The following is a 13,943-nucleotide window of genomic DNA, read 5'->3' as shown; positions in this document are numbered from 1 at the left end:
GCCTGAGAACCTCCATGTGCCTCAGGTGCGGCCCTAAAAAGACAAATAATAATAATAATACAAATAGACATCAAATGCAAGTAATACAAAAGATAGCATACATAAAGTTAAAAAATAAATGGTAGACTGCAAAGATATTATAAATACACATAGTCAAACCTCATTACTCACAGATCTCCATATTTGTGAATTTTCCTACTAGGTAGAATTAATTGGTAACCTTGAAAATCAATACTTGCAGTGTTTTTGAGGTCATTTGCAGATATAGACGTGCACAGAGCAACAAAAAGCTTGAGTTGCCCTGTCAAATGCACTGCCAGCTGAGGTTAAACAAGGCTATGCTCTGCCTTCTTTTTTCTGCAGCAGGCAGTAGCTTGATGCGGGACCTCAGTTCCCATACCAGGGATCGAACCCGGGCTGCAGCACTGAAAGCACTGAGGCCTAACCACTAGACCACCAGGGAACTCCCATCTGCCTTCTTGTTTCAGCTCTCATACTGTAAACACGAGTCCTTTGCATGGTATATTTAGTGCCATATTTTTGCATTTTTATGATTTTTGTTGGTGATTTCACTGTTGAAAATGACCCTCAAATCTAGTGCTGAAGTGTTATCTAGTATTCCTCAGCACAAAAAGGCTGTCTTACGCCTTGTGAGAAAAATATATGGGCCAGATACACTTTGTTCAGGCACAGGTTATAGTGCCATGAGTTAAATGTTAATGAATTAGCAATATATATTAAATAAGGTGTCTTTAAGGAGAAATACAAAACACAGTTATGAAACAAGAAGGTCTTACTGTACAGCACAGGAAACAATATCCAATCTCCTGGGATAGACCATGATGGAAAAGAATATAGAAAAGAATAAATCTATACACACGCACACACACACATACACACACATATATTCAAAACTGAGGCACTTTGCTGTACTGCAGAAATTGGCACAACATTTAAATCAACTGTTGTAATTTAAAAATTTAAATTAAAAACAAACAAACAAACACAGTTTTTAATTGATCAGTTAACAAAATGTTGTGACCAGAAGCTGACAGGAATCTAACTTTGTATTTCCCGGAGGAGCAATGATTCCGTATTCACTAATTCAGTGTCTGTAGTGACTTCATAGAACAACATAACTACTGCGAATAATAAGAATCAACTGTATACAAAATAGAGACAGGCTTAATATCTAGAACATATAAGCACACCTTTGGACAAATGAGAAAAATAATCTGCTAAAAAACACAAATGCCCAACACACGTGAAAAGATCTTCAACCTTACTAATAATCAGGAGAATGCAATTTCACAATGATATACCTGGTGTTCTCTTGTGGTTTAGAGGGTTAAGGATCTGCTGTTGTCACTGCTTGGATCACTGCCACGGCGTGGGTTCAATCCCTGGACCGTGAACTTCCACATGCCATGGGTATGGCCAAAAAAAAAAAAAAAAAAAAAAAAAGAATGATATATCTTAAAAAAAAAATTACATTGGCAAAAGTCCCAAAATGAATCATATGAATAGTGAGATGTTTCGGTGGGGAATGGATACTCTCATAGACCACGGGTAAGAGTAAGCGGATAGAAACCAGTCTGTAGAGCACCTGGGACTCTCCACTTAAACTAAAAATGTACACACCCTAGAACTCAGTAATTCCACTTCTTAATTATCTGCCTCAAAGATACAGTTGCACTCAGAGAGGATTTGTAAAGACGGATACCACGACCACCTGTCACACTGGAAACAAGCTAAATGTCCATCCATAGAGGAATGATGAAACGTGATGCTGCACTTAAAAGGAATGAACGAGCTCTAAATGGACCATCTCATTTGCTCTTCACACTTACCAGGCAGAGTATAGATCTTATTACTGTCCATTGTACAGAGGAGGAAACTGAGGCCTACGTCCCCTAATGAGTGAGTGACAGAACCAACTCCACCTCCACCTTCCTTCCTTTCCCTGTCCCTACGCTGAGAAAAGGAAGGCCCTCCCACATGGCAGACACTGTTTGAAGTCATCTAACTTTCCAAACTACTGCAGTGAGGTAGGTGTCATTATCACCCATTTTACAGGTGTGAAAACCAAGTTTCAGAGCGGTTAGATGACTTGCCCAAGGGGGTCACAGTTTGTAAACCGCAAAGCAGGAATTCAAATAAGTGTTTTTTAAGGATGGGCCAGTGGCACAATGGATAACGCAGCTGACTACAGATCATAAGATTCAAATACGTGTGTTTTTTTGTTTTGTTTTGTTTTTGTCTTTTGTCTTTTTGTTGTTGTTGCTATTTCTTGGGCCGCTCCCACGGCATATGGAGGTTCCCAGGCTAGGGGTCTAATTGGAGCTGTAGCCACCGGCCTATGCCAGAGCCACAGCAACGCGGGATCCGAGCCGCCTCTGCAACCTACACCACAGCTCACGGCAACGCCGGATCCTTAACCCACTGAGCAAGTGCAGGGACTGAACCCGCAACCTCATGGTTCCTAGTCGGATTCGTTAACCACTGCGCCACGACGGGAACTCCTCAAATACGTGTGTTCTTCAAAGTCCTACTCCTTCTGCTTTGCCAGGCGGGTGTGGGGGTCTCTCCCCACCAGTCCCTGGCAGCCTTTCTAACTCAAGGGGATGCACTTCATCTGCCGGCCGTGTGAATGAAAACACCACCCTCCTTCACTGCTCAGCCACCAGCTAGATTATTCAGTCACCAGAGCCTGACATGGCTTGTGTTCTTGCTTTTTGCTTTTTAAGATAGAAAATGCAGTTTCCTGGTTTTTTTTTTTTTTTTTTTACTAAATGACAGCTTTCGGCTCTCTGCCTCTTGCTCAAACTCAGCTCTTCGTTCCGCCCTTTCTTCTTCATTAAGGGCTGTCCTCTCCTTCCTCTGAACCCACAGCATCAACCCAGGAGCCTCTTGTCTCCCCTGCATCTGAGACATTCACAGAGCTTTCCCCTTGCCACAGGCTTTCATCTGTTTCTGTCTCCCTTTGCAGTAGGACATGTAAAGAGGTCATTAGCCCCATTTTATAGGAGAGAAAATCAAGGCTCAGCCAAGGGGAGTGACTTGGCTAAGTCCACACAGCTAGTGATCATGCTGCTGACGCTAAAGCCTATAATCACTGCACTGTACCTGGGGTCCTTTTCTCTGAGTCTGGGGGAAAGAGTGAGAATTCTGCAAGAGCAGAATGGAATTAGCACTGAGTTTCTGAAAATAGGCTCCTTCTACTGCCCAGGTGCTCTGTACTGTCTCATTACCACCCTTCCCTCAATCCCCCAAACTTGGGATGCGACAAAGACCATAACTTTCTTATTCTTGTACTTTGTGAGGAACTGGCTTAAACAGAAGACTGACCAAGTTGCTACTTCTGTGCTAGATGCTTTGCCAAGAACTTGACATTATCCCATTTAACTTTCCAGACCCCGCCTCTTCCAGGTGGTCATTATCAACTCTATTTTGCAGATGAGGTGAGTGAGTTAAGTGTGGAGTTGATATTCCAACTTAGGTACATTTTATAAGAGGCTAAAAAGTGAGGGAGAAAAAATAAAGACAAGAGTTCAGTTCTCATCCTCCTCTGAAAAGTATTGGTGGTGATATCATTAATCGGCCATTCTCACTGACTCACAAGCTCCTAGGAATCAAGTCTGATGTTCTCACTGTATCAGTGGGGAGCTTAGCCCCAGAAAGGGAGGTTTCTTGTGCCCAAGATCACCCAGCCAACTAGCCAAGCCTTCGCCTTCTGAGCCAAGTCAATCCACCTCAATTTACTCTGTAAAACGTGTACCCACTAAGACAGCTGTAAAAACTAGAGGTGATGCTTATATAGGAGCTAATTAGCCTCTGATACATGGTAGGCTTTTAACAATGAGGACTCCTCATTTTCATTATTATTAGGCACTCAAAAAATTTTTTTTCTCCTTCTTTTTAGGGCTGTACCTGTGGCATATAGAAGTTCCTGGGCTAGGGGTTAAATCGGAGCTGCAGGTGCTAGCCTATACCACAGCCACAGCCACACAGGATCTGAGCCAAGTCTGCTATCTACACCACAGTTTGTGGCAACACCAAATCCTTAACACACTGAGGGAGGCCAGGGATCGAACTTGAATCCTCATGAATACTAGTCGGGTTCTTAACCTGCTGAGCCGTGACGGGAACTCCTTAGGCACTTAGATTTTTATATGTTAGTCTCCTCAAATAGTCTGTTAATATCTCAAAGATAGGAGCCATGTCTTTTTTTTTTCCTTTTGTTGTTGTTGTTGTTGCTATTTCTTGGGCCGCTCCCGCGGCATATGGAGGTTCCCAGGCTAGGGGTTGAATCGGAGCTGTAGCCACTGGCCTACGCCAGAGCCACAGCAACGCGGGATCCGAGCCGCGTCTGCAACCTACACCACAGCTCACGGCAACGCCGGATCATTAACCCGCTGAGCAAGCGCAGGGACCGAACCCGCAACCTCATGGTTCCTAGTCGGATTCGTTAACCACTGCGCCATGACGGGAACTCCAGGAGCCATGTCTTAAATGCCTTTATACCTCCAGAACCTAGCAAAGTTTCTAACCTATACTAAGGGTATGCTTGCTCTACGGAAAGAGCCCAAACTTTGGAATCAAGCAGAATGAAAAGTATATCCTGGATCCAATACTTAATAGCTGTGTCAGTGTTACCTTTCTCTGTCTGAGCTTCAACTATTTATCTACAACATGGGATAACAACACCCACCTCAGAGAGTTGTTAGAAGAATCAGGTAAGATTGTTGTGCCAACATGTTTTAGCCAAACATGAATCTTCTTTTTGTGTGTGTGTGTCTTTTTGCCTTTTCTAGGGCTGCTCCCGCGGCATATGGAGGTTCCCAGGCTAGGGGTTGAATCGGAGTTGTAGCCACCGGCCTACACCAGAGCCACAGCAACGCGGGGATCCGAGCCGCATCTGCGACCCACAACACAGCTCACAGCAATGCCAGATCCTTAACCCACTAAGCAAGGCCAGGGATCGAACCCACAATCTCATGGTTCCTAGTCGGATTCATTAACCACTGAGCCATGATGGGAACTCCGAACATGAATCTTCGTATTGTAACTTGAAAATTGAAATTTTTTTCTCTTTATGGTCACATCTGCAGCATAATGGAAGTTCCTGGGCTAGGGGTCAAATTGGAGCTGCAGCTGCCAGCCTATGCCATAGCCACAGCAACACTGGATCCGAGCTGCATCTGTGAACTACACTGCAACTTGTGACAACGCCAGATCCTTAACCCACTAAGGAAGGCCAGCGATCGAATCTGCATCCTCACAGAGACAACCTCAGGTCCTTAACCCACTGAGCCACAAGGGAAACTCAGAAAATTGAACCCTTTTTTTTTTTGTCTTTTTTTTTTTTTTTGCCTTTTCTGGAGCCACTCCTTCGGTATATGGAGGTTCCCAGGCTAGGGGTCGAATGAGAACTGTAGCCACTGGCCTATGCCAGAGCCACAGAAACACAGGATCAGAGCCACAGCAATGCCGGACCCTTAACCCACTGAGCAAGGCCAGGAATCGAACCCACAACCTCATCGTTCCTAGTCAGATTTGTTAACCACTGAGCCACAACAGGAACGCCTGAACTTTTTATATTTACCGCTTGGACATCCTCCTCTTCAAGTGCCTCTTGGCTATAGCACTTTTATAAGATGGAGCCCCCTCCTCCAGGCTTCAGGCACCACTGAGGGACTTTTTTTTTTTTGTCAGGCTTGCAACATGTGGAAGTTTCAGGCCAGGGATCTAACCTATACCACAGCAGCAACCCAAGCCACTGCAGTGACAATGCTGGTCCTTAACCTTAACCTTAACCTTAACTTTCATTATGTATTAGTCAGAGGAAGAGGCAGAAATATGTGTAAGCAGGAGTTGGACCACTGCCTATTCTGCTGGTTTCCCTGGAAGGCTAGGGTGGTGGAAGTGAAAGCCCTGGGATACACATGTGAGGGGATCCCTGGAGTCTGGGAAAGAGAGTTGTAAAAAAAGACATGGGTCCACAAGCTCAGTAGGAACCAGCATTGTGATGTGTCTGCCCCGAAAAAGGGGGCAGGGGAGTGAGTGGAATCTCAGGTTGCGTTAACAGAATTATAGAGTCTGGAAATGAGAGTGATGGTCCTTCTTTACTTTCAACTGAATAGAACACACCAGCCATCACATCTCAGAGGGACCATTTCAGCATCCACTCCACAGGTTCCCAATTCTGGATTCCAAAGATATCATCAAGGGCCCCCAAATACAGCAATGAAGATTCCTGAGCAATTCCCAGTATTTCAAAGGTTTTACCAGGACCAAGTTTCTTTGCTTTGAGCTAGAATTATCTTTGTCCAAGAGGGGTAATTAGCACAAGCTCTTTCCAGCTAATCAGAACTCTGATGAATAGAACATGGGGGGGGGGTGTTAGTACCTAATAAATGCAGTCTATTATACAAACAGAATCCTTTATAATTTATCTATCAAGGAAAAGGAAATAGACAAATGAGACCAGTCCTACTTTCTACCCCTTTTTATGGAATAGTGACTGAGATCTAGAGAGGTGAAAGGGTTAGCAAAAGGTAGCACAATGATTTAATATCAGAATGAGGATCTGAGTCAAGGTTTCACAGCTCCTAGAAGCCAAAGGATTAGCCCTGAGCCCTGCCTATTGTTGTTCCTCCCCACAATTCAAGGGGAACTTAGACCAGTCAGAAGGTGATGAGAGGAAGGTAACCAGCTAGGTCTGAAAACTAGATTATGTGAATATCAGCTGAAGAGTGTGGGGATATTTGGTCTTGAGCAAAGGATTCTCAGGAATCACAGCTTAGGGCATCAGGTCTCTGCACGGCTGTCCTAGGGCACAAGGAAGAGACATTTTGTGAGAGAATAGTGTTCCCCCAGTGGGGGAAGCCACTGGAGGCAGATGTTGATTCCATAAAAACAGGTCTTTCTTAGAATAAGATCTGAAGTACTCTTAAAAGAGCACCCTCATCACTGTGGGTTACATTTGGTTCATCAACCTGTAACTCTTCATTTAAAAAAAGAGCACTGGAGTTCCCGTGTGGCTCAGCAGGTTAAGGATCCAGCACTGTCACTGCAGTGGCTTAGGTTGCTGCTGTGGTTCAGGCTGGACAGTGTGGTACTGGAGGAGAGACAGACACATAGATCAAGAGAGAGCAACAAGAGACCCACACCATACATATGTCCCACAGATTTTTGACAGAAGTATAAAAGCAATTCAATGGGGGAAGAATAGTCTTTTCTTTCTTGCTTTCTTTTTTTTTTTTTTAAAGAATAGTCTTTTCTTTTTATCTTTTTCTTTTCCATATGGCTGAGCCTGTGGCATATGGAAGTTCCCAGGCCAGGGACTGAATCCGAGCCACAGCTGCAACCTATGTCACAGCTGCAGCAACACAAGATCCTTTTACCACTGCACCGGGCTGGGGATCAAACCTGAACCTCCGCAGCGACCAAAGTCACTGCAGTCCGGATCTTAATCTACTGTGCCACAGGAACTCCAAGAATATTCTTTTTAATAAAGGGTGTTCCCTGGTGACCTAACAGTTAAGGACTTGGTGTTGTCACTGCTATGGCTTGGGTTCAATCCCTGGCTTGGAAACTGCCACATGCCACAATGTGACCAAAAAATAAAAATAAAAATAAAATTTTACCTAAACCTCACATTTTATATAAACATTAAATTGAGTTCCCTAGTGGCTTAGTGGGTTGAGGATCCGGCATTGTCACTGCTGTGGTACAGGTTTCATCCCTGGCCACTGAACTTTCATATGCCACAGGCACAGACCCAAAAAAAAGGAAGAAAATTCTGCAATATGCTACAACATGGATGAACCTTGAGGGCATTATGCTAAGTGAAATGAACTAGTTCTAGAAAGACAAATATTGCATAACTATAAGAGGTATCTAGAATTGTCAGAGTTCCCACTGTGCCACGGTGGGTTAAGGATCCAGCATTGTCTCTGCAGCAGCACAGATTTGATCCCCAGCCTGGCTCAGTGGGTTGAGGATCCAGCATTGCTGCAGATGTGGTGTAGGTCACAACTGTGGCTTGGATTTGACCCCTGGCCTGGGAACTTCCATATGATGCCGGTATGGCTGAAAAAGAAAATAAACAAGTAAATAAAAACTGTCACATCTGTAGAATGAGGGAGAAGAATGATTAATTGCCAGGGGCTGGGCAGTAGGAACAACTGGGAGTTACTAACCAAGGGCATAAAGTTTCAGTATGCAAGATTAATAAGCTCTTAGAAATCTGCTGTACAGCACTGCACATTGTACCTATGGTCAATAATATATCTGTACCCTTAAAAATTTGTTAAGAGGGAGCTCCCTTCATGGCTTAGCAGTTAGCGAGCCTGACTAGGAACTGTGAGGATGTAGGTTTGATCCCTGGCCTTGCTCAGAGGGTTAAGCCTCTGGCGTTGCCATGAGCTGTGGTATAGATCACCGGTGTGGCTCAGATCCCACATTGCTGTGGCTGTAGCATAGGCTGGCAGCAGTAGCTACGATTCGGTCCCTAGTCTGGGAACTTCCATGTGCGGTGGGTGTGGTCCTAAAAAGCAAAAAAAAAAAAATTGTTAAAGGGTAAATCTCATCTATACATGTGATAAACTTTCATAGTACTATACACCAAAAAAAAAAATCCATATTAAAAATGGGTAAAATTGAATAGGATTCCAAAATTTGGTCAATTGTACTCTATCACTGTCAGTCTCCTAGTTTTGAAATTACTCCATGGTTAGGTAAGATGTTATCACTGGGGAAAGCTAGGTGAAGGGTACAGTGGAAATCTCTGTACTTTTTTTGTAACATCTTCTGAGTCTTAAATTATTAAAAAATAGAAAGTTCAAAATAAAACAAAACAAAAAAGGAAATGCATTGGCTCTGTTGGTTCGAAGTCCAAAAGTAGGGTGAGCTTTAGGAATGGTTTCAGTAAAGTTCACAACGTCCTCAGGCTTGTGGCTCCACTGTCTGAAATCCTCTCAGCTCTGCCCTCTATCTTGTGTTGCCTTTCTCCTCTGGCTGATTTTTCCCGTGGTAGTAGGTTGGCTGCCAGCAGGTCCTGGGACTGTGTGTTTTTCATTCCCATCTAGCTAGAAGGAGAAAGAGGGAGCTCTTTCTCCAACCAAGGGGGGGAAAAAAGCCTGAGCTCTACTCTGATTGGACCTCCTTATGTCATGTGCCCAACCTAAACCATCACTGTACCCAGGAAAATGCTAAGTATTGACTGCCCATTCCTGTAGCAAAGGAACAAGACTACTTGATGGGCTCAGATCAGTCAGGACCCATTCCTGGAGCTGAGATGGGACCAATTTTACCCAAACATAATTGCTATTACTGGGTGGGACAAAGTGGATGGATATTGTTTAGCCAATTCCAATGTCCAGTACAACTTGATTCTTGAAATTCACTCTTCCCTTGGTTTCAGAAGCACCATTCTTCCTGGGTAGCTTCCATCAATGAGTTTTAAAGCCTAGGAATTTTCTAGACAAGAAGGTATAAAATTTATTCCAGGAGTTCCCGCCATGGCACAAAGGGATCTGTAGTATCTCTGTAGTGCCAGGATGTAGGTTCAATCCCCGGCCAGCACATGGGTTAAAGGATCTGGTGCTGATGCAGCTGCGGCTTAGTTTGCAATTGCAACTCAGATCTAATCCCTGGCCTGGGAATTCCACATGCCTCGGGGTGGCCAAAAAATAAAAAATAAAACGATAGGTAAAATGTCATTCTCTGCAGAACCAATCAGTAACAGCAGAGACCCAAAAACGTGAAGGAACGGACGCATTCAGGGAACAATGAAATGTTGGTGCAATAAAACAGAGTTCTTGAGGGAAGAGCAGTAGTTAGCAGTTTCAGAATTAAAGAGAGGCAATGGGGCTAGTTCTTGAAGAACCTTGAATATCACCTCAAGGATCAGGAATGGGAAGGCAGAAAGAGCAGTACAGGGACTCATTTGACCTGAGAAAGATTTCTGGCTATAGCTTGGAAGATGGACTGGAGGGGCCCCAACTGTTTTGTCTGGACAGAAGGAAATGAAAGCCTGACCCAGTGGGGTGGCCCTGAGGATGGAGAGAATGCATGGATATGCAGATGGTGATTTGGTGGAATCAACAGGACCTGGTGAGGAGTTCCTGTCATGGCACAGTGGTTAATGAACCCGACTAGCATCCATGAGGACGGAGGTTCAATCCCTGGCGTCGCTCAGTGGGTTAAGGATCCGGCATTGCTGTGAGCTGTGGTGTAGGTTGCAGACACGGCTTGGATCTAGCATTGCTGTGGCTGTGGTGTAGGCCGGCAGCTGCAGCTCTGATTGGACCCCTAGCCTGGGAATCTCCATGTGCCGCAGGAGCAGCCCTTAAAAACAAAACAAACAAACAAACAAACAAAAAAAACAGGATCTGGTGAATTGCTTGATTTTGGAGAGATGGGGGAAGGAGACGTGAGAGTTGACTTACATTTTTGGCTTGAACACTTGATAGACACACTTTTTTTTGTTTTTGTTTTTTGGTTTCATGTTCCTCTTGATGTGACCTCCTCTTTGTCTTCTGGAGTAGGATGACAGACACACTTTTTATCCAAAAAGGCAGGAATTGTGTCCAACGCTCCTGAAAAGCCAAGGGAGACAATGATTTATAAGTAACCATGGGATTTAGTGTCCAAAAGTTTCAAGTTCTCTTGGGGGCAGAAACCGAGTAAATTGCAGCAGAATAAGAAGAATGAATGGGAAGAGGGAAATAATAAGGACAAGGGAGCTTCCTATCATGCTCAGATATAAAAGGAGGAGCGGATAAACCATTATGTGAAGAGAGTCATGGAATCTATTCTTCATGTCCATTGTTTTTATTATTTTTTATTTTATTGAAGCATAGTTGATTTGCAATATCATATTAGTCTCAGATGTACAGCACAGTGATTCAATTATACATATATACATATGTGGGTCCTTGCTGGTTATCTATTTTATATGTAGTCATGTGTATGTGTTAATCCCAGCCTCCTAACTGTCCCTCCCACTCTTCCCCTTTAGGAACCATTAAGCTTGTTTTCTATGTCTGTGGATCTATTTCTGTTTTTTAAACAAGTTCATTTGCATGGAATCTATTCTTTTTTTTTGTCTTTTGTCTTTTTGAGGGCCGCACCCGTGGCATATGGAGGCTCCCAGGCTAGGGGTCTAATAGGAGCTACAGCTGCCAGCCTGCACCACAGCCGCAGCAACATCGGATCCGAGCCATGTCTGCCACCTACACCACAGCTCACGGCAACGCCAGATCCTTAACCCACTGAGCAAGGCCAGGGATTGAACCCATGACCTCATGGTTCCTAGCTGGATTCATTTCCACTATGCCACGATGGGAACTCCTGGAATCTATTCTTAAAGAAGAGAATAATATGATTTTAAGATTTCCAGCACTTTCCTACGGGCTAGCTGTGTGGTAAGCCTGTATCTTCATCTATAAAGTAGGGGGGGGTGGTTGGCCACATCTGGAAGCTCCCGGGCTGGGACCTGAGCTGCTGCAGTGACAATGCTGGATCCTTAACCTGCTGCACCACAAGGGAACTCCTATAAAATGAGTTTTTAACAGTATCTACTGTATAGGTTTCTGAGGAAGGTGAAGTCTTCATATCACCTAACAACTGTTTATCTCCCCAAGCTCATGAGAACACTGAGTTCATGAGTTCAAGTTCATGAGAAAGACTGACCGCTCCTAGTTCACAATGGGGAGCGGATATTTGTTCACGAATATTTGTTAAATGAATGATGCATTTAAGACTCTGAGCACAACCCTGCCCAAGGCAAGTGCTCAGGGAAGTCAGCCAAGGTGTGTGATCCTGATGGAAGAAAGGGCTGCGGGAGGAAGCCCCACACCCTTGGCTTTTCATTTTCCAGCCCCCGATGAAGTACCCCCTGACTGTCAAGGTGGGAACACTGGCGATTCAGTGGAGGTGCCAGGAGTGAGCCTTCTCGGGCAGGGTCACCCCTTCTTGAACCCATGGCTGGACTGCAATGAGAAGCAGGCTATGGACTCCAAATGCCTCCTCTAGCACCGCTTCATGGCTACAGTGACTGCCAGTGACATTCCGGGCAGCCCTGAGGAGCCCCCTGTCTCCAAACTAGATGTATCCCCATAAACATCCAATAAATGTCTCTACATCATCCTTTTCTGGACACTCCTTTTGGCAAAAACACAGGGGTGGGAATAATTAAGGGAACTTTGGAGCCCAGCAGCATAAATGAGGGCTTTTCCTAGCAAACCCACTCGGATCCCATTGCAGACCCAGCTACAGTGCTCTGCCTGGCTCACTGAGGGCCAAAGGGAGTTGGGACATGGGCCCCAGTAAAATGGTCCTAAGAGCTCCATGCGGTCAAGGGAGAAGCCTGGGGCCTCTAGAGACTCAGAGGAGCTCCTTGCCCAAACTGCAGAGTCAGAGGATTCTGACTTGGTTCCTGCCACGGAGCAGATGTACTTAGGAAACCTGGGGAAGATGACTAGGACCCAGGGCAGGCGACTCCTGCCTCTCCAGCAGCGCTGTGTCCCTCCTGGAGTGAGCCCCTTGCCAAGGAGCAGAATGAGAGGGAGTGTGGAGCACACACACGGGGCCCAGCTGTGTTTAATATCATTCAGTTTCTCAGGAGAATGAGTGATCAAGTGAGTGAGGGAATGAATGGTTAACAGACCGAACACAAGCTCCACAGTGTGGACTCCTGGTCCCGTGTGGCCTTGACAAAGTCCCTTAGTCTCCCTGAGCTTCAGTTCCCTTGGAAGGTTATGGTGAATGTTCAATGAGATGATGGATATAGACTTTCTTCCTAAACATGAAAATACTACAAAGACTTTTATTTTGTCTTTTTAGGGCCACACCTGCGAAATATGGAAGTTCCCGGACTAGGGGTCAAATCAGAGCTGCAGCTGCCAGTCTACACCACAGCCACAGCAACACACGGTCCGAGTCTTGTCTTCGACCTACAACACAGCTCACAGCAATGCTGGATCCTTAACCCACTGAGCGAGGCCAGGGATTGAACCCACAATCTAATGGTTACTAGTCGGGTTCATTTCCACTGCACCACAGCGGGAACTCCCTACAGAGACTTCTAAAAAATTACAGATGGGGGAGTTCCTGTTGTGGCTCAGTGGGTTAAGAACCCAATGTAGTGTACGTGAGGATGTGGGTTTGATCCCTAGTTAAGGATCCAGCATTGCTACAAGCTGCGGTGTAGGTCGCAGATGTGGCTTGGATCTGGTATGGGCTGTGGTATAGCTGTGGTTTGGGCATCCAATTTGGACCCCTAGCCTGGAAACTCCCCTATGCTACAGGTGGGGCCACAAAAAGAATTTTAAAAAAATGCAGATGAGTGTTTCTTAATATGACTTAGGGATTAAGAGATTCTGGAGCCAAATGCCTGATTCAAATCCTATTCCTGCCCTTACTTGCTAAGTAACATCTGTGTTTAATCATCTGTATGAGCAGGGGTAGTAGTAATACCTACCTCTGAAAGTTTAGGGGAGGATTACTTAGAACAGTGCAGCAAATGGAAAGCACTGTTTTAGCTAAGTTTTTTTTTTTCTTTTTAGGACCGCACCTGTGGCATATGAAAGTTCCCTGGCTAGGGGTTGAATAGGAGCTACAGCTGCCAACCTACACCACAGCCACAATGGGAACTTCCCATTTTAGCTACTATGTTTTTTAAATATTATTAATCCGATAGCAGAGGAATCTTAGGGCAGGATGCTGGCACCCTCTCTCCCAGCTGCTCTCCTTAACTTTGGCAATAGCTTTAGGCTTTGACTTGGGGGCGCAAGGCAAGGATGAGGAGACTCAGTAGCCACTGAAAGCAGTTCTTGACATTTATGGCAATGATATGACCCACTGCTGGATTTGGCAACAGTGAAATGGTCACTCTTAGATATTTGTGTATGGGGCCTGAACTAGCCAAGGCCACA

At 44.9% G+C, this 13,943-nt stretch overlaps 1 protein-coding gene across 1 annotated transcript in view; it reads left to right on the top strand.

Moving 5' to 3' along the window:
• The window catches only part of FAM159A (family with sequence similarity 159 member A), a 21,238-nt gene extending 8,325 nt beyond the window's left edge, over positions 1–12,913 (top strand). Inside the window, exon 3 of the mRNA XM_021096632.1 lies at positions 11,888–12,913. Within this exon, the coding sequence (XP_020952291.1) occupies positions 11,888–12,042 (155 nt within the window). The 3' untranslated portion in view covers positions 12,043–12,913. The remainder of the gene's footprint in view (positions 1–11,887) is intronic.

Source organism: Sus scrofa, chromosome 6 (assembly GCF_000003025.6).
Source record: "Sus scrofa isolate TJ Tabasco breed Duroc chromosome 6, Sscrofa11.1, whole genome shotgun sequence".
NCBI lineage: Eukaryota > Metazoa > Chordata > Mammalia > Artiodactyla > Suidae > Sus > Sus scrofa.
The sequence above is the reverse complement of the archived record's forward strand: the minus strand, read 5'-3'. Positions and strand labels throughout refer to the sequence as shown.